Source organism: Trichechus manatus, unplaced genomic scaffold (assembly GCF_000243295.1).
Source record: "Trichechus manatus latirostris isolate Lorelei unplaced genomic scaffold, TriManLat1.0 scaffold00092, whole genome shotgun sequence".
Taxonomy (NCBI): Eukaryota; Metazoa; Chordata; class Mammalia; order Sirenia; family Trichechidae; genus Trichechus; species Trichechus manatus.
The window spans coordinates 3,907,759-3,928,610 of record NW_004444028.1 but is presented as its reverse complement, the minus strand read 5'-3'; the positions used below and the strand labels follow the sequence as shown (position 1 = coordinate 3,928,610).

General features: G+C 47.5%; 1 protein-coding gene across 2 annotated transcripts in view; it reads right to left on the bottom strand.

Moving 5' to 3' along the window:
- Positions 1–897: 897 nt before the first annotated feature.
- MASP1 (MBL associated serine protease 1) overlaps positions 898–20,852 on the bottom strand; it is a 58,529-nt gene continuing 38,574 nt past the window's right edge. Inside the window, exons 6-11 of one of the 2 annotated variants that reach the window (XM_004382242.1) lie at positions 19,095–19,242; positions 17,672–17,790; positions 16,438–16,516; positions 8,755–8,892; positions 7,165–7,239; positions 898–2,319 (exon numbers count right to left, since the gene is read on the bottom strand). In XM_004382242.1, the coding sequence (XP_004382299.1) occupies positions 1,436–2,319; positions 7,165–7,239; positions 8,755–8,892; positions 16,438–16,516; positions 17,672–17,790; positions 19,095–19,242 (1,443 nt within the window). In that variant the 3' untranslated portion in view covers positions 898–1,435. The remainder of the gene's footprint in view (positions 2,320–7,164; positions 7,240–8,754; positions 8,893–16,437; positions 16,517–17,671; positions 17,791–19,094; positions 19,243–20,852) is intronic. The other variant, XM_012557258.1, reaches the window with a different exon arrangement.

Genomic DNA, 20,852 nt, shown 5'->3' with positions numbered 1-20,852 from the left:
TCCTCAGGGCATCTCTGGCTGAGCTCTTTCTCTGATGAAGAATCCTCAGGGAAGAGATCTCCAGGGAGAAGGAGGATAATCAGTGCTGTGAGGGCCAAGGAGAGGTTCCCAGGGAGACACTGAATGGTGGAGCTGGAAGGACCCTCCGAGGAATCTCATGCCTTCTTTTACAGATGGGGAAGCTGAGGCCCAGAGTGGTAAAGTCGAAGACTATACAGCCCGTAGGGGCAGAGGTGGGGCCACAACCTAGGACTTTTGGCTCTTTGTCTCTTTTCACTGCCTTTCAAGGTTGAGACTCTTCTTCCCTTGACCTTGGGCCCCTGGGAAACTGGAGGAGTGGATCCCTCTGAACATCTGTGCTGGGTGGATTCTTTGCAGAGCTTGGGCCTTGGAGTGCTGGATGGTCTGGCAGGATTCCTGTGACTCCCAATGTCCTCAGTCCACCCTTTCTTTTGTTTTCCTGCCCAGAAGCACAGTGGGGCCCAGTGTGGGGCTTCTGTTTTTCCAAACAATCAGTTGAGTCCCACGTTTGGGCTGGGGTTTAGGTAGCCTTTTCAGAGAATACATTTCAAGGCATAAAGACTGCTTCATGCTTGTCTGAGGCAGCAGGTGTTGGCTCTCAATGTTGTCAGCTGGTATTTAAGAGTGACATATGGGTGCAAATGGAGTGTTCTGAGTTGACAGCAGCAACTGAAGGGGCTTGGGGAGACTTCCACCACTATCCCTGGTCCCCACAAACCTTCCTAGCTTTCTCTTTGTCCTTTAAAATTTCTCTAATGGGGTACATAAGGGATAAGGCTTGGACTGCAAGAAGATTTTGGGAAAGAAACCCCAGGGATGAAAGTGCTCTAAGCCATTAAGCTAGGAGAAGCAGGGACTCCGAGGGTATGTCCCCTGTCTCTCAATACGGGACCGGTTTTCTCCTAGAAGAGGGACTAGACATGATGGAGGCCCAGAAGGCAGAGCTAGGAAATATATGGGCATGGAGTTTGGCTCAACATGAGGACACATTTTCTAATAATCAGGTCCAAGCATCAGTTACATCAACAGTGGGACCAATGGATTTGATAAGTGATTAGGAGTGAGTAAAAGCCACCGGGGTCAGGCATGGCCTGGAGAGGAGTGCTGGAACTGGTCCAGAGGTCGGCTGGTCTAATCCCTTCATTGTATTGGTGGGCAGAGTGAGGCCCAGAGGGGAGAGGGACTTGCCTAGGGTCACATACCCAGGCCTCTTGTCCAGAGCCTTCCTCCTATACCACACTGCTGTCTCTCAGGGGCTCTGGGGGCTGTCTTGGGAGGATGGGAGCCCCGTGGGGCCAGTTTGTTCCATTCCCTTTGGTCTGGTGAGTAACATGGAATGTGCTGTTGGGAGTGTGCGGTGCAGCCTCACTTGGGACTGGGGCAGGGCCGGCAGGCCCTGTGGACAGAAGTTAGCTCACCGTTCCACCTGGAGCTCCCCAAGACCCTGCGGGGAGCCCATCTGCTCCCACACCCAGTCCACATAGTTGGAGACCTTGGTGTAGACCCCGTAGACCTGTTTGCTGCCACATTCTTCAGGCCCCCCCCAGGACACCAGGCCTTGGGCCACCCAGCGCTTGGTTAAGTCATCGAGGATGATGAAGGCCCCGCCACTATCCCCAAGGCACGTGTCCTTGCCGCCCTCATAGTAACCGGCACAGAACATGTTCTCCGTGACACTGTAGTTGCCTGAGCGGGACTCATAACTGGTTTTGCACTCGGCATGTGGCACCACGGGTAACTTGACGTACTGCAGAACATCTGACAAGGTACGTGTGCCGCTGCTGATGATCTCATCCACCGTCACGTTAGGATTGGAGATGCCCCAGCCAGCCACCAGGCCCAGCATGTGGGGTGCCGGGCCCTCGGGCTCAGGCCTCGGCAGGCAGATAGGCATGACTTGGGGCCCCAGGGGTACAGGCTCCTGCAGCTGCACCAGAGCTATATCATGGTTGTAGTTCTGGATGTTGAAGTCTGGGTGGAGCACCACACGGGCTGCTGAGCTGTTGAAAGCCCCCGACTTGTCCCGCACATCATGTAGGCCCAGGTAGACGGTGACGTGCTCCTTGGAGACGGGGGTCACAGTGTTGTCTCTGCGCTGGGAGCGCAGCACGTGGGCTGCTGTGAGGATCCAGGATTCGGACAGCAGGGCACCACTCCCAAACCACTTGTCGTTTGGCACCCTGGAGGTGTCCTCCACCACTATCAGGGCCTGCCAGGGGAAGAGGCCAGGCTCAGCATTCCGGCCCCCGATGATCCGTTTGACCAGGTTTGGCAGAGAGCGGGAGGGCTGACCACATGCTGTAAGCAGAAGGAGGGGTGGGGAGGAGAGACAGAAACTGGTCAGATCAGCCATAGATAAATAGCCTATGGGAAATTCACATCTCACCCACTATAGATTATGCCACCATGGGACACTACCCTGCCTGGGCCACTTCAGCCTGGGAGAGCTCTGCCTGGGGTCATTTTTTGTGAAGTCTCTCTTAGACTAGTCTGGCCCATCTGTAGTCAGACAATCCATGGACCAGACCATTTCATGCTTGGGTCATCTCCGTCTTGAACCATCTGACCTAGATCATTTTTGGTCTGAACCATTTTTAGCCAGGCCTATCTCTGGCTGTAAGGAGCCCTGGTGGTGAAGTGGTTAAGAGCTCCAGCTGCTAAGCAAAAGTTGGCAGTTCAAATCCACCAGCTGTTCCTTGGAAACCCTATGGGGCAGTTCTACTCTGTCCTATAGGGTGGCTATGAGTTGGAATTGACTCGACCGAACACAACAACAACAATCTCTAGCTGTGGTCACTTCTTCCCTTCCTTTCCCAGAGGTGGTCCACTTTGTGCAGACTTAGAAAACATCCAGAAACTGTAGATCATGGAATTTGAGAGATGGAAGGAACTTAAAAGACTGTCTAGCAGGTCACAGTAAACACTGGAATAGAAGCCAAGATTCCTGAGGCCTTGACCTGGCTTTTCTCTGTCTGACTCTGAGTGAGTCACTTTTCCTCTCTGGATTTCAGATTTTGATCTGTGAAATAAAGCAGCTGGTCAAGATGATCTCCAAGGGTTCTTCAAATTTCAAATCCCTTTGATTTTTACTTTGCACGGTTCCGTTGAGTGACAGCTCTGACTTTAAGAAAGTTCTTCATGATAAGGAAAATGACGTTCCCGTAACACCCACCCATGGTCCTGGTTCTGTTTTCTGAGGGCACTTAGAACAAGTCTACTCTCTTCTCTACAGAAAAGCACTTCTATTTCCTCATATCTAAGCTTCGAAAACTTTTCTCATTTCCTCCTGACCTCCATTTTATAGGTGGGTAAAACTTTCTGGAGGTTAAATGACTAGCCCAAGGTTACTGGCTAGTAGGTTGAGTTGAAACAAAACAAACCAAGACAAAAACAAACAGTTGTCATGGAGTCCATTCTGACTCATGACAATCTCATGTGTGTCAGAGTAGAACTGTGCTCTATAGGGTTTTCAATGGCTGATTTTTCAGAAGTAGATCACTGAAGTGCCTTTGGGTGGACTGGAACTGCCAACCTTTCAGTTAGTAGCCAAGTATGTTAGCTGCACCACCCAGGGACTCCAGTAGGTTAAGTGGCAGGAGCTTCACCAGATTCTAAGACCAATGTCTTGTTCTATGTCCCATGCTACCTCATGACAAGGTCATGATCATTGGCCCTCAAACCTTTTCTGGCCTAAGGAACTCATGCTATGAATTGATGACCCTTGGCCACTACGGGATTAAGGCCCTAAGATTGAAGGCTCGGGAAAGGTGGCATAATCTATGAGCAATGATGCATGGGCCCTGCTCTGGGCCACCCATCATTGCACCCAGGAGCCCTGTAGTACCTTCAGGGGAAGGAGAAAATTCTGAGCAAACTTCATTCCACCAAGTCGCACCCTGAGCACGCACATGCACCACCAGCCTTCTGCAGCCAAATGCGTCTGGCTCATGAGCGAAGGGTCTTCAGCACCGGCCCCCACTGGCTAAGAACAAGCTCACATGGACCCTTCCCAGGCAGGGTGCTTGGGTCTGGGAAGTAAGTCTGGTATGAATGTGGGCCTCGTCCTGGTTGCAAAGAGTCAGGCTACACTCCTTGGCCCTGAATGATCTCAGTAATCATTTATAGACCAAGGGGCATTTGAGTTTTCATGGCAACTTTCAGCCACCTAATGCCTTTCAGATGTTCTTCTTCCTGATGCCAAATGCTTTTTATGCAGCTCTGGGGCTCCCTGTCATTTTTCTCTGGCCACATATGAGCTGGCCTTTACTAATTCTCTGTGGCCTGGCCTTTCAGAGTTCAGAGCAGGCCTGACTTCCCAATTACAAGCAGCTGTCTACAAGGCAACATCTCAAGGAAGAACTGTGGTTGGTTCTGCAAAGCAACTCATTTAGTGCTGAAAGGCTCTCATGGGGTGAGGAACAGGCCCGTGGCTTGAGTCTGTGGTCCTGACGATGCCAGTGCCGAATAGTGCCTTCCTTTCACCAAAATGCCAGGGACACATTCCAGATCTCAGCGTGTCAGAGCTAGAGGAACCTTAGCGAGCAGATAATTTACAGATGGAGCAACAGTTTCACAGAAGGCAAATGATTTACTCACAGTCATAAGTGGAAGAGTCAGAACTGGAACTCGTCTCTTTGACCCTAGCCTTCATTCTCTCCACTAAAGTTTTTGATGTACTTTTGTCATTTCAAGGGGTTGAATGATGCAACGAGTCATTCGGAGAACTCATTTAAATGGTACAATCATTGGCTGCTGCCATTCTTACTCAGCCTTTCCTGGGATAAAGGAATCTTCTAGGCATGTTATAGCTTTGTCCATGCTGAAGCCAGATTTGGGCTCTAGAATACAGGGGGTACTCAGGGAGGGCCCTTAGAACAAATATGTGATATCCTAGGATTATGGGTTCATGAGCATGGCATAAAGCATGTTCAGAGTCAAAGAATGGCTATCATAATATTTGAAATAAGTTGCTCAGCATTGCTTGTGTTGATATCAAAAGTCTTGGGTTCACCTTCCTGCTTTGCTCCTAACGTCCTGGGGTAGCCTTGAACAAATCACTACACCTCCCTGACCCTTAGTGTTCACATCTGTAAAATAAGGGGACAAATAATATTTGCTTAGAAGGACCCTTGGAAGGATGGCCATTATGATGCTAGATGAAATGGCTATTTCCACTCAAGTTCAGTTTTGGTGTTTAGGAGGAGAGAATTTAGAAATCTCTGGCTTGGCCCAATGTTCTGCCTAATACACAGATGTTAAAGAATTTCATGAGTCACTGTATCCAAGATGCTTTGTACAAATATAGAGGACGATGATCATTAAGCGTCATAAAATACCATGAGTCACCTTGGCTTGCTCACTCATGTCTGAGGTGTGAATCCCAGCCCCAGAGAGGTGACATTACTTATCAAAGATGACAGGAAGTGCCAGCAGCGGGAGTAGGACCCAGACCTCCCAACCTGGTACATCTTCCCCTTCAGAGATCGCAACATTTCAGGCCAGAATGGAATCCCCCCGCGGTGCTGTTTTTTTTTTTTTTGGCCCACATAGTATTTTAGCAAAATGGGAATTTGAATGCCTTTAGCCAGACCTATCCTCTTCAGTATGCCTCAACTCCCCATTCCCCATTTTCTCTGAGGCTTCACCATCTATACTGCTTGGACATGCTCCTGGCTAAGCCTAACTGAGATGAGGGGGATCAACCGAGTATGGGTGGGATGGCCTTTCCCCTGCTCCACCTCCTGAGGAGTTCCTGCTTAGGCATGAAGACGTCTTATGTGAAGTCACCCTAATTGTTTCTCAACCCTCTACTCCTGTGCAATCATGTATAGTTATCAGTTGCCGTTGAGTCGACCCTGACTCGTGGCAACCCCATGGGTGTCAGAGTAGAACTGTGCTCCACAGGGTTTTCAATGGCTGATTTTTCAGAAGTAGAACAGCAGGTTTTTCTTCTGAGGTGCCTCTGGATGGACTTGAACCTCCAACCCTTCCGTTAGCAGCTGAGCATGTTAACACCACCCAGGGGCTCCCCATGTAAGTTGTTTCCTTCTTTGTGGGATCTGATAGTACCTGTGAGGGTGAAGAACCTACTCCCAAATCCTAATACTTTCTTCAGTTCTTAATGATTGATGGTCTACAACTGCGTAGCCTTTCGTTTTAATGTCTGATGTCACAACAAGAAGTCTACTGAGTGAATTATCAAAGGTTGCTATAATGTACCATTAAAATAACACACTACCTCAATATCTCAGTTTATCCAACACTCTGATTGAGTAAAATACAAATATCACCCCACACCTAACCACGCTGCAAAGCTCCTGCTGTTCATGCAAATGTGCAGACAGACAGAATCTGGAAGGACACTTAGATATCTGTGCTCCTCAGTGCTGTCTTGAATGGTTGTATCTTTCAATCACTGCTATTCTTGTTTTGTTTTTGTTTTTTTAAGTGTAAATTACTGCGCTGTGAATATTAAATTTATTTTTTGTGGGCTATTTGTTTAACTCTGCGGTGTGCATTTTGAGGCTGCAATTTTCTAATGGGTAGATATAAATGTATGGATGCAGTGTGATTGCGGTGTAAGCCGTTCATACTCTTAATGCTAAAGCAGATAGCCACAAAATCTCCCCGGAGTCTCTTTGCACAGCGACACTTCCTGTTACCACAACATTCTCATTCCGTTTTACAGTGGGGCCAATGGGTGAGCCACAGAGAAAGCTGCAATCAGAAAGACTTGAACACATTGCTTTTGGAAAGAACTTCGTGCTCTGTCTTATTTGTTTTATGTTGTCTCCTCTATAGCATGGTCAGTGCTTGAGGACATGATGTCCTCTTTCTTGGTTTTCCTGGCACACAGTAGGTGCCCACACGAACTGTGTTGGATGACAACCTTGGTGGGAAGGGAGCAGAACTGGAAAGAAAGGAGCCAGGAGGCCTTGGCTTGATAGAACAGGCTGAATATTGAGACTGGTTGGTTGGAGAAGGTCTGAGGCTGGGCTTCTCTGAACTTTGACTCTCTGAAGATAGCTCTTAAAAAAATCACCAAAGCAGTGCTCCCCACCCCCCATCAACAGCCAGAGAGTCCTGGGGCCCCAGGGCCTTGGATGGGAGACCATGAAGCATAGGACTTGGAGGGCGAGGTACCTGGCAGGCAGGTGGGCAGCTTTCTCCCCAGTATTTCGTTCATCCAGGTGCCTTGGGCTGAACAGGTGTATATACCTGGGAGAGCGAAAAAACATGGAGAAAGAGAGAGAAAATGATTGATTTATAGCACATGGGGAGGTAGAGCTGAGTTATAATTCCTCTGTTGTGGATCATTGGAACATTCCAGATGGCCTCTCTGAGCCAGTTCTCTGCCTAGCAACCAGCAGGGTCTTTCTAAGATGGAAATCTGACTGTGTCCTCCTCTGCCAAAACCTCCAGTGGCTCTCCATTGCCCTCAGAAATAAACATGAAACTCTTTAGCGTGGTGCCCGAGGCTCTGCACACAAAACCGCCCATCTGAGGGTTGCCCCCTTCCCCTCCCCACACTGCCCAGCCCCTGGCAGCACCTCTTGGTGACTAGTCATCCAGGCATCTGTGCAGCAGTTGCCTCCCTGCCCTTCTCCACTTAACACTCTTTAATAAGCCACTGTTGTGTTCCCTAGTTCATTTAAGCCTCAAAATAGCTCTATGTGCTCTATCACTGTCCCCTTTTTGATAAGCAATGACTTGGAGGTCTAGAGAAAAGTAGAAGAATTTTCTTACCACATATGTGGCAGAGGGGCCCTGGTGGTGCAGTGGTTAAGAGCTATGGCTGCTAACCAAAAGGTCAGCAGTTCAAATCCACCAGCCGCTCCTTGGAAACCCTATGGAGCCGTTCTACTCTGTCCTGTGTGGTCACTATGAATCGGAATCGACTCGAAGGTAACGGAATGTGGCAGAGGAAGAACTGATGGGCCCTCTAATCTCCCTGAAGGCTCCTTCTCTGCTGTAAGTGACAGAGTGAGTGTTGGGGGTCTGGGTGCTGTGTGGCCTAACTTTTGGGGTTGTGGGCCTGAGGCAGGGAGAGGTGGGGCGTGTGTTTCTCCAAGTGTTTTTCTTCCCGACTCTTCCCAAACACCCACTGAGGCCAACAGACTGGGTATTGCTGGCCCTTTGCCCTCTGGCCCGCATGCTGCTGTCCAGCCCTGGGGTTGTCAGGGGTCTCCCTGCCAGGTGGCGTGGATGAGGCCTGGATGGGGACAGCTGCAGCTGTGCTGGAATCTGGGTCAGGGGATTTACTGGCCCAGCCTGGTGAGACAGCGGATCTGCACCTCACTGGTCCCCACCCCACCAGAACCCCTGTGCGCATCAGGGAGCAGGTCTGTGAGGGAAGGATTCCACCAGGCCTTCTGAATGGGCCTGGTCTGCTCAGATGCTACTCTGGGCCTCAGCTCAGCCTCAGGCGACATGTAGTTAACTTAGGAGATCCCAGGCTTCCTTTAGAGTCCTCTTTTCTTCCCTTAGTTTTGCCTGTAGAGCCCTTTATGTTCCCACCAACAAGGTCTAGACTCAATACAATCAGTGCTAGATTAAAAAAAAAAAAAAAAAAGCCTGGTTTTGGGGCCCGAGCCTCAGTTTCTGCATCTCTTAATAGGTGCAATAACACAATGAGGACCAGTTATTCCTTTCAGAGTTGTTTCAGACCCCAGCTTGACTCTGAGGCCCAGGGTCATGAGGTGGGCGTGGGATAGGTTAGCATGAAGGACTCACCTGTGATATTGTTGAGCATCTTGTAATAGGGGTGCTGGCAGGAATACCTAATCTCAGATTTGTATGTGGTGAGGTTGTTCCTGGTGGAGAAGGTGACCAGCCCATGTTCCAGCTGTGTTGGGGCTCTGCAGTCTGCAACTGAGAGAAAAGAAGAGTGAGACCCCTTGATATACCCTTCAGTCTTTCTCTTGGGACCATCTGGTGGGGCTGTCTCGTATGTATGTGCTTTTGGGGTCTCTCACACTCACTACGGTACTGCTCGTGTGGTTAACTCACCTGGCCTGATGTCAACTCTCGGGCAGGGGCAGGTCTGCTGAGATTTAAGCAGACCCCCGTCGCTTCCCCACCACAACCCCTTTCCTCCACTTCCAGTTCTATTGTGCAATCTTCTCAGCCTCTTCTGCCCACGCATGAAGCCCATGATTCAGTGAAGAAATTCCGGCTGACAAGAACCAGAGAATCTTCAGTTCTTCCAGGCCCAACCACACGCTGAGTAAGAGTGGTTAATGTGCTCACAGTGGAGCTCGGCACAAAAAAGCCAAAACCAAACAAACAGAAAAACCAGCTCCTGCATGATTACACAGCTCGCCCCGTCAGCCCTCCGCGGGCTGCTCAGTAGGCTACAGAAGGCACGAGGTGGGGCTGGGGTGGACCGACTTCTGGTCTTCACCTGCTCATTTCCTCCACTTGGTGGCTGCAGGAGCTTTGGGCTGACTGTAGCCCCACTAGGGCAAGACCAAAGATGTCTTCTCCTCAGAGGTGGTCTTAGCGGGTGTTCATCAGTCCCCTACTGAGTCCAGTGTGAGTCTGCCAGGTCAGAGGCTGAGCGCTCAATTTGCTAGTGGCTCCTTAGGCACCTCCTTTGGGTATGGCATTCATTGTTAAGGAAAGCTCCATCTTAGATGTAACAGAGTCAAAGAATCACAGAGAAATTCCAGACTTTCACTGTTGGAAAGAACATGGAGGCAGGCAACCTAGAATATCCTATTTTGTTGATGAGCCCAGAGAGGAGACTGACTGACCTAAGGCCACACAGCGAGTCACTGTCGGACTGAGGACTAGAACTCCGGCTTCCTGACCTAACTCGGTGCTCTTTTAGTTAACCTAACTGACAGTCCTCAGGGATCCGTTTTCCAGTTAAAACAACCTATAAAAACAAAAACAAAAACAAAAACCAAACAAACAAAAAACCCAAACTCGTTGCTGTCAAGTCAATTCTGACTCATAGGGTTTCCAAGGAGCGGCTGGTAAATTCGAACTGCCGACCTTTTAGTTAGCAGCCAAGCTCTTAACCACTGTGCCACCAGGGCTCCAAAATGGCCTGTACTCAGTATAATTCTAGGATTTCTTTATGATTCTTTCACTCTGGCATAGGCTGTTAAAATGGCCTACATTTGATATTAAGGAGCCCTGGTGGTGCAGTGGTTAAGTGCTTGGCTGCTGACTGAAAGGTTGGTAGTTCGAACCCACAAACTGCTCCACCGAAGAAAGATGTGACAGCCTGCTGCCATAAAGATCACAGCCTTGCAAACCCTATGGGGCAGTTCTACTCTGTCCTATAGGGTCGTTATGAGTCAGAATCCACCCACTGGCAACGGGTTTGGTTTTTTATTTGTTTTTTGGTATACTTGATATTAGCTGCTTATTGGTGGACATGAGTTGCTGATCTGATAATTTCAGAGGACAGCGTTCCAAAGCCCTGGTAGAATTTCCAGAGTTCCTCCTCCTCCTGAATTTAACCTGGGAACAGAGAGGTGACAACTTACCCTTGAGATGCTATTCAGACAATGTGGTTTTATAACCCAAATTCCTCTGTGCGATTGAACAGAATTTGCTAACTTAGAATATAGATGTTTCCCAGACCCTTCAGGGGAGAGGAGAGGGATGAAGAAGGGTGGGATAAATGCAGGTACCTTCTATCCACAAGGAAGACACAGGCCAAGAAAAGTGGTTAATGTTTTGTCCTGGCCCCCATTCCCTCTGGACAAATCATTCTCATTTATTTTGAACAGTGAAAAGTAGAGACACACTTACACGCTGTAAGCTGAGAGTGTGAGGGTCAATACTAGAATAACAAGAGGTGATAATAAACAGCTTTAAATATATTTTCCTGCTGGCACTCACGGCAGATTTTTCCTCTTCTTTTGGGAAATGTTATTAATTGGCACTTAGGTATAGCTATTACTCTTGGCAGGACTGTCTCTTGTTTTCCTGAACTTGGGTCCAGCAGTTCATTTGCCTGAAGTACCCTCAAGACCTAACTACCTCATTCCTAGTGGAGGAAACCCAGGGTTGGCCCAGACATGGCTAGATGGTGAAGGCACTGAGAGCCTGCTATGTCCCGGCTCTGGCCAGGAGCTGTTTTCTGGGTAGAACGCCTGATTTCCCATCACTCTAGAGAAGTAACTTCGCCTGCTGAGGAGCTGGTCCTACAACCAGATACAAGCCAAACTGAATCAGTTGCCGTCAAGTTGATTCCGACTCGTGGCAACCCCATGGGTTTCAGAGTAGAACTGTGATCTATAGGGTTTTCAATGGCTGTGAACTTTTGGAAGTAGATTGCCAGGCCTTTCTTCCAAGGGACCTCTGTGTGGATCTGAATCGCCAACTTTTCGGTTAGAGGGAAGATGAGAAATAATGGAAAAGTTACACTGAGTGAGGAAGGGGTGCACTTTCTTCCCAGGTCTACAGTGACCTGCAAAGAGCCACGAATCTCTGAGACTTGGAGGCAATTTCCCTTTCCAAGGGGCCTTGAGCAGCTCTGTCTGGCCCATTCAAAGATCCTATATCCAGACCCTGCCTCCTCAGTTAATCTTCTTTGCTTCAGGAAGGGCTCCATCCTTCTCTTTAATGCTTTTTGTAGTCACTAGCACACTCTGGAATCAAAATGTCCTTCCCTTCCCCATTTCCATGGTCTCCCTTTCTCATCATTGTCTGGGATAGGCTATATCACCCGCACTCCTTCCCCACTGTCATCTCTTGCTGATACGGATTTTCCTTCAGACACGTCTGTCTTGACCCGAGCAGTGCTTTGTCACAATCCAGGCCTCCTAGAGGACGGCCCACCGTCATCCCCCACCAGCGCTCAGGTCCCGGGGATCTGGCTGCAGCCCCCTTCCCAGCCTTATTTCTACGCCTTGCCTTGGTGCACCTGGGATCCAGCATCACCAGACCCCTTGCTGTTCTGCATCCTTGCCTGCTGCCTTCCTCGTTCCAGGCCTTGGCTTGTGCAATCTCTGCTTCCTGGGACACCTCCATGTCCATGTTCCTGCCACCCTAGGGACCTGGGTCCAACATCACTTCTCAGGAGCCTGTTCTAATTCTTCTAAGTGGAGAGGGCTGCTTTCTCCCCCTCCTCCAGGGTCCTTGGTTCATCCTTCTCTGATGGCACGTATCTTAGCCAGCCTGGTCATATAGTTATTTAGGTCCGTATCAAATCTTCTGCTCTAAGTTATGAATCCCTCTACTGTACCTGGTACAAATGTCTGTCCTACTTAGTGAGCTTAAAAACATTTATGCAACAGACGCTTATCTTCAGTAACTGCCCCATCTCCACGCTCAGTGGCAGCTCTGACCTAAGGCGGCACCTCAGTCCCTGAACTCATTTATTGCCCATTTTTTCAGGATTCTGCCACCAAGTGGCTGTTTAATCACCAAAATAGACCGGGCATTCACAACTGAATGCAGGGCTCCTCTGATGTGTGCATCTAGACCGTGTTCAGGCTGAAGCAGAGATTCCCCACCCGCTGGCCACTGCTCCACAGGCCTTTGTTTCTTGCTTTCTGTGACCCAGTGATGTCTGATAGCAGCGTAGCTGAGAACTACAGCTTTCAAGTGTGATGCCTTCAAAACATTTTTAATCAGTGGATTTTAAGACGTGAAAAATTAGTGAGCCCTGGAGGAAATTATCTTTGATGACAGAATTTCAGACCCTGTGTTAGGTGTGGGTGGAAGGGGTACTTTTGGGCATGAGCAGATGTCCAGATTCTCTAAAAATCCACTCTGAGTCATTTTTAATTTCCCCTACTCTTGGTCATTAGGAAAGTAGAACAAGTAGAAACCCTAAAAGTCAGAAAGTCACAGGCATTCTGGCCTATTTAAACTTGAAGTGTGGAGTGGGTTAGAAGCCTTGGTCAGCCTAAGGCCACACGATATTACATCACAAGTGTCTCTAAGACTGGAAGACATTTGTCCTTTGAGAAGAGCACAATCCACTTAGAAGTACTAAAAAAAAAAAAAAAAAAAAAATCCCCCATTGACTTTTCATTATTTTTCAGGGTAACATAGCCCCTCAAGTGGAGAATTTGTTCTCACACACGCAGCAACTTCATTTGCTTGAGACTGTGTTGCCTTGCTCAGCATCCATTATACTCCGCACTGAAATGGGGAGTGGAGTGTTTGCGGAGTGAGGGTGGTGGGGGCGCTCGGGGACCCTGGAGACTCTGAGTGATCCATTTCCTGGATGTCTGCACTGTGTGGGGTCCCGTCATTCACTCTGTCACTTGCTCTGACTCGAGTTCGCTCTCCAAATCGATTTCGGGTCCTGCCTCGGTGGTGAAGATCAAAGAGGGATCAGGTGGTATAGAGGAAGAAAGCCAAGAGAGTCAGAGAGAGAGAGAGAGAGAGAAGAGAATGAGAAAAATCAGCAAGCAAAGCAGAACAGTTCATGCAGGAAACACAGAAATCACTCCACCAGAATTGATTAAGAGTGTGCAGGTTAGGTAGAGCCAGCGGGCAGGACAGTTTGGGATTGTGGAATTTGTACTGAGAATTTGCACATTCATACATCCTGGCTCACGAGGATGATAAAATCCTGCCCTGGAGGGAGATTTGCATTCATCTGGTCCAAACCCTCATTTGACAGACGGCATTCTGAGTGGGGCAGGACTGCTCCACGGTCACCACAGTAAGGTGTGGACAGAGCCAGGGCAAGAACCCACCTTTCTACCTCCCACTCCAGTGGGCTTTTCTTTACTCCACACTGTACACTTCTTGTCTCTTCCCAGCCTCCTTCCCCACAGTCCCTGGGATCTCTCAGGCTTTTCCGTCTTTGCGTTTCTGCCAGGACCTAGCACAGTGCCTCGCACAGAGAGAGGCTCCTTAAATACCTATGAGCGAATGAGCAAAGCTGCCGGGTACGTCTCAATGAGAATTCTAATAGCTTTACTCCAGACTACTGCGTAAGAACCAGGTCATATTAAGGAGGAAAATACTCCTCTTCTCTTTACTACAGAATGATGGGGCTTTTCTTTTTTTTTCATAGATTAACATAAGGCACATAAAATAGTCCCATAAAATACGGTAGTGCCTTACATTATAAACTCATCTATCACAAGAAAATGTGAGGGCGTTTTTACCAGGGAAAAATTTATTATTGAAGTTTCCTATCTTTCAAAGGTGTGAGTGCCATAAATCAAACCTCTTCCTAGTGACGGTAGGAACCAACTTTTGTTGAGCTCTGACTATATTCTTTGTGCTCCACAGGGATGTTGTATACATTAACCTAGTTAGTTCTCAACAAAACCTTGAAGGCAGAAAACAGGCTAAAAGAGGCTGAATAAATTGCTTAGGGACACTCAACTGGCAGAGTCTGGATTTGAATCTAGAACTTTCCAACTCCAAAGTCATATTCTGTCCTCTGTACTCGTATCCTTTTTTCCTTTCTTCTTCCAAATGACTCCTTGCTTTTCCCTGCATAGTGCTTTGCTTAGAACTCATTCATAGCACTTCTTCACCCAGCCATGGATTGAAGGATGTGGATGTTCTGCTGACATTGGAGCTTCCTGATGGCTGGGACCTTGTCTTCTCCATCTGAATTCCCTACAGAACTCTGCACAGGCACCCCACAAATGTTTATGGAAACACTAATGAAGACAGACATAGCCCACCTTTCCCCACACTGGGCCCTAACTCCAGCCTCATCATCCTCTATAAAAGATTAAGAACATTCTGCTTTAATGTTCTGCCTGGAATTTGCCTCAACTGCTTGATAGTGTTCTCCTTGGGCAGTTGAGGTTGATCTCTCTCCCTACTGGATCAGAACCACAGAAGGAAGAAGAGGGCACCACTGCAAAGTTTACCAAAAAAGTCATGAGATGGGGGGATCAACCCTAATCCCTGACTCCTCACCTCTCCATTCTAAAGCAAATCATCTCTCTCTTCCTCCTTCCCTCCTTCTCTTTCTCTCTTCTTTCCTTTCCTTTCTTCTTCTTTCCCTCCTTCTCTCCCTACCTTTCTTCTTTCCCTAGCTTTTGCTGTTACCATGCCTCTTCTTAACCCTGTTGCTATAGATCAGTTTTCTAAAATTGTGGTCCTTACAAGTCTTGCATTGAAATCACCTGGATGGGTCTAAGGAGGCTAGAAATTTGTATTTTTATAAATTTATACAGACTCTGTAGACATGTTGGAGTCCTGGTTGCATAGTGGTTAAGACCTTGGCTGCTAACCAAAAAGTCAGCAGTTCAAATCCACCAGCTGCTCCCTGGAAACCCTATGGGGCAGTTCTACTCTGTCCTATGAGTTGGAATCAACTTGACGGCAACGGGTTTGCTTTTGGTTTTGCAGACATATAGATGATTTATATGGACTATAATATTATAAGCAGAGGGTCAGTGAAAAAGAGGAAGACCCTCAACAAGATGGATTGACACAGTGGCTGCAACAATGGGCTCAAGCATAACAATGATTGTGAGGATGGTGCAGGACCAGGTAATGTTTCATTCTGTTGTACATAGGTTTCTTATGAGTCGGAACCAACTCGACGGCACCTAACAACAACAACATAATATTATAAAATCACTGACATATATTGTAGAATATTAGAACTAGTCCAAAAACCCTTTATTTCATAGTCGAGGTAAAGAATCTTGCCTGTGGTCACAGACAGGACTGAGACAAGAACTCTGGGTCCCAAGACCCAAGGCAGAGCTGCGTCCTCTGCCTCACACAGGTGCACGGCGGAGACCCCACAGCCCTTCTCGCCCAGTGTTAAATCTTGAGCTGTCCCAGAAGATTTAGTGTCTGTGGTTGATGGCCATGTAGAGACTGGCAATGTCACTCAGTTCTGGGCACCAGTGGCAAAATGGTTTCCTGAATGAGCAATTGTTGGAGCGAGTTTCAAACAGGGGCCCTGGTGGTGAGGTGGTTAAAAGCTCAGGCTGCTAATTAAAAGGTCGGTAGTTTGAATCCATCAGCTGCTCCTTGGAAGCCCTATGGGGCAGATCTGCTTAGTCCTATAGGGTCGCTATGAGTCGGAATTGCTCTGACGGCACACAACAACAACAATGAGAGTTTCAAACAGGTCAGCATGTCGTTCCCTAAGCAAGTTTGGCAACCTATCAGCAGGCAGAGGTAAAATCAGTGTTTCTAAAGTAAGCTGGGGCCCACATGAAGTTTTGTTTGGAATCCTAAAGTCTTACTACTGAAAAGGGCATCAGGAGCTTTTTGGTGCAACCCTTACATGTCTATTGCAGTTCTGTTCCTGAAATTTCTGAAACATTTTAGTTGGCTTGTGAGGAAGCTAGGAAATACTGAGCTGGGACTACAAAAACTTCTGGATGGCCAGCCAGAGCGAGCACCTGAAAGTACTCTTGCCAAGTTCTCTTCCTTGCTTGGTATCTGGTCAAGTTCCACCATTGCTGGAGAACTCATTATTCTTATAACCAACCTATTTGATTTTCTTACCTTTACAGGTGGGAATCTTGTCACTCCATGACCCATCCTTCAGACACTCGATCTGGAAAGTGTCCATCTCCACATTATCCTGGGAAGAAACACGAAGAAGTTGTGAGAAGAAGGAAGTGGAGGTGGGGTCAGGCAGTTGTTTCTCAGAGAATTCACCTTGAATGCCAAACCTGGCTGTCCTCTACCAGGATTTTCCTCCCAGGGACCTCCAAGGTCAAGCTTGAAGATCAGAGAAAATAGACACTGAATTCACAGTCCCCTCTCACACTCTGAAGAAAGGGAGGAGCCGTACAAGAAGGCGGTTGGACAATCGTCTCTGAAGGGAAACATGGGCACTTGACTCCTTTTTCAGAGCAGTGGTTCTCAAAGTTGAGGGAGTGCCACACATCGCCTGCCGGGCTTGTTAAAACACAGATTGCTGGGACCACCCCCAGACTTTCAGATTCAGTCAGTCTGGTGTGAGGCCCAAGAATCTGCATTTCTAGCAAGGTCCCAGGTGACACTGATGCTGTTGATCCAAGGATCATACTTTCAGAACCATTACTTAGGGCAGTGGCCCTTTAGCTTCTCTTTCTGTGCATTAATTAGACTTGTGTAGGGAACATAAAAGAAAAACCATTACTTGGTCTCCAGCCCCAAAGATTCTGCTTTAACTGATTTGAGATGAGGCCTGGACATTTTTTTTTTTTAAAGCTAACCAAGTAATTCCTAAGAGAATCACTGTTTTATTTTTTTTAATTGTACCTTAGATGAAGGTTTAGGAGAACTGCTGTTTTCGAGTGAGAGTGGGCAGTGTCCATCTGTCATCTTTAAACCCTTTGCTTCAGTACAAATGAAGATTATTGAAATGTCAAATATCTTGTTACATACATATTTTCCACAATTAAAAACAATTCAAAAACAAAAACAAGAAAAACAACAACTCTTTGCTTTCCTTGCCAGTTTCCACCAGACAACCCTGGTGAACTTTGTTAAGGTTGTTAGTCTGGGTTGTAGGGCTGCATCAGTTCATATTTTCTGAAACTCAGGCCAGACTATCCACTGATAGAAGGCCTTCTGCTACTCCCGAAAGTGAGAGCTAGCTTGGGACACATGATTTGGATTTTCAGAAAACTTGAACTTCTGGAATATTTTAGTAGTTTATGGGGAAGCTAGGAAATACCACGCCAGGACTCTGAGGAGTTCTGGAAGCCCATCTTCCCCATGGGGTATATGGAGACTCAGGGCTCTGTACCTTTAGCACTTTGTAGCCTGTGTCACAGCTGATGAGTACTTGGTCTTTGAAGGAATACTTGGCTTGCAAGGGCTCGATTTTCCCATGGACAGGAGGCTGTAGCTCTGGGCACTCATTCCCTGGTGGTGAGCAAATGAACAGCAGGTGAGAAGACAGGAAATACCTTGTAGGGAGAGGATCAGCCCCTAAAAAGTGAGGTCTGATGGAGGTGGAAAAACCGCAGAACTGGGATTGGGAGTCCTGGACCTTCTAGGACTTTCCAGAGATATACTCTGCAATCTTGAGCAAGTCACTATCCAGCTTGAGACCTTCATTTCCTTATTTGTAAAATGAAGAGGTTGGCTAGATCATTTCATTAAAACTCAGGGTAGGAAGAATATTAAATGTCATCAAATCTAACCGTGTCTGATGATTCCTCTACAACATTCTCCAGAGCAGACACATGTAGACATCTGTTGGCTCACCTCCTGCACTTGTGCCTTCTGTACATGGACTTCTCTGATTAAATGAACAGTGTTTCAATATTCAGATAAAATTGATCTCCCTGTAATTTTTACTACCTGGGCGTAGTTTGCCCACTTGGGCCACTCAGAATGACCCCAGTCATGCTCTAGCCAAGACCATCGTTCAAAGTGCCAACATGAGACTGTGATTCTATGCCTCTGAGTCGTCTCTTCACCAGGCGAAATCGGACGGGGTTTCCAGGCCTGGACCTCTCCCAGACACTTTTCCCGGACAATGTTTGTTTGTTAATATCTTCTTCTCCCCTCTCCCCAGAACTGGGCACTGGATGTGATCAGGCAGGTGGGACCAGGATTCCAGAGCCCATTAACTGTGGATTAGTCATGATCAGCTGTGGTCTTTTGTCACTGATATTCCCCCTCTTCCTCCAGTTACAGCAGACCCCTTGGGTCGAATGGTCGCATCAGGGTTTGGGCTGGAACTCACTGCCTTGAGGGATTGGAGAATGAGACCTGTGGGCCTTGCCAGTTTGGGTGGGTCACATGGAGGCAATAGCCGTAATGAAACATTCTGAGCTACAGGCCACAGCCAAATTGTAGAGAAGGCTGGAACTGGAAGGGCCCTCTCCCAGCCTAATGAATCATAGTATAAGGGGTGGGATTTAGAGACAAGATTTTTGTTTTAAGCTCCCCATGTGATTCTGAAGTATAATAAGTTTTGAAAATTACCAGGCTAGTCCAAACTCACCATCATTGCCTTCTCCCATCCCCATTTTATAGACAGGGAACTGAGTTAGGAAAGTGGATGTGCCTTGGGCAGAGTCCGCGGCTACCCAGTGGGAGAGTTGGGAGTTCTGGCAGGTCCCCAGAGGAGGCCCAGGCCAGCACCCCTCTTCTCCCCGGCCCCCGTGAGGGCTGAGTGTTGTGGCTAAATGTGACGTGGGAGGCGAGAGCTGTGTTACCTGCTGCCCTGTACGAGAGCCTCCAGCCTCGGTTCTCGCCCGAGTTATCACTGTGAAACAGGATCTGGACGCTGTGGCTCTGGGTGTTGATGGGTCCTGGGGCTTTCTCTCCACAGAAGGGTCCCAAAATTTTTGAACCAGCTTTAATCTATGAGGAAAGAGGTAGAGAAAGAAGAAGCATCACATCGGAACGGCCAAGGTGGCTGCTACAGGACAACCCTGCTACTGCACTCTGGATTTTTCTGGAAGCCTCAGTGTGGACACTCAGTATTTATTCATGGTGTTGGTGGGGGCTACCACTCACCAGTTTGACCTCCATTCTCCTGCATGCAGTTTACAATGGCTCTGGACATGGACAAGGCAGGCTTATGATCCTCTGCTCTTATAAACATGTTGTGACTCAGAAAGGTAAAGAACCCTGCCCAGGAGCACCAGGTAGACAAATTCTTTCTTTCAAAGAACCAGGCACTTTAGTCAGAGGAGACTAACAATAAATAAATAAACAAAATAATTACAGGCCATGGTAAGAGTTATCAAAAGTCATCATGATGATATATGTGATATATCATATATGATATACATTTATTATTTATATAACTTATATAATTCATCATTTATATAGATAATAACATGAATGGGGTCACTTAGATAGGTGGTCAGGGAAGAACTCTTGGAGGAGGTGACATTGGATCTAAGACTTGTAAGATGAGTAGGAGTGTGTCATGTGAAAAGGGGAAAATGCTTTTCAGGCAGAGAGAACAGCATATGTAAAGGCCAAGGCCAAAGGCAGGAAAGAGCTTGACAAGTTTTAAGAGAAAGGACGCTAGTGTGTTTAGACCAGAGGAGTATGAGAGTGAGTGCCATGTGTGAGACTGGAAAGGCAGGCAAGGGACACACTGTGTTGAGGAACTCAGATTTAATTCAAAGTGCAATCTTCCTCTAATCTAGCTTTTATAAAGGTAAGCCTGGATGCTGTGGGAGAATAATTGTGTAGGGCAAGAGGGGAAGCAAGGAAATCAGTTAGGAAGCTTCAGAGTTGACCAGGAGAGAGACAGTGGTGGTTTGGACTAGAAGGAAGGCAGTGGGGGTGGAGGGAAGGGAATAGGTGTTACTAGCTGATCCACATTTCTCAACTTCCAGTCCTGGGTTCTTCTTATCCTTTTTACTATTTTTCCTTCCATCTATGAAGACCAGACCTCCTTAACCCTCATTTGGTGACTTCATCTGTCCTGGATGACATCTTTGTCTTGTCTTCTTTACTGTGAGTAGGGGAAATAAAGATCCCAGAAGTTAAGGCCTGGATAAGACTCACATGCATAGCTCCTGGGATATGATGTATGGAGATAGAATTTTAAAGCGGTCCTGGTGTTACTTTGAGATTATGTCAGTTACATGGCAAAAGACATTTTGCAAACATAATTAAAATTACTAATCCATTGACCTGGACATAGGGATATTATCTGGATGACCCTAACCTAGTCTCATGAACTCTTTAAAGGCAGAGTTTTCTCCAGCTGGTAGCAGAAGGGATTCAATGGAGGGAGATTTTCCATTGCTGAGATGAAGCGAGTCAAGTGGGAGGACTTGCTTGTGATGGCGATAGCTAACAAGAAGACAGGAACTTCAATCCTACAGCCACAAGGAGTTGAATGCTGCCAACAACTTGAAGGACCTTGGAAGTGGACTCTTTCCCAGAGCCTTCATAGGAGACCCCAATCTGGTCAGCACTTTGACTCTGGCCTTGTGAGACCCAAAGCT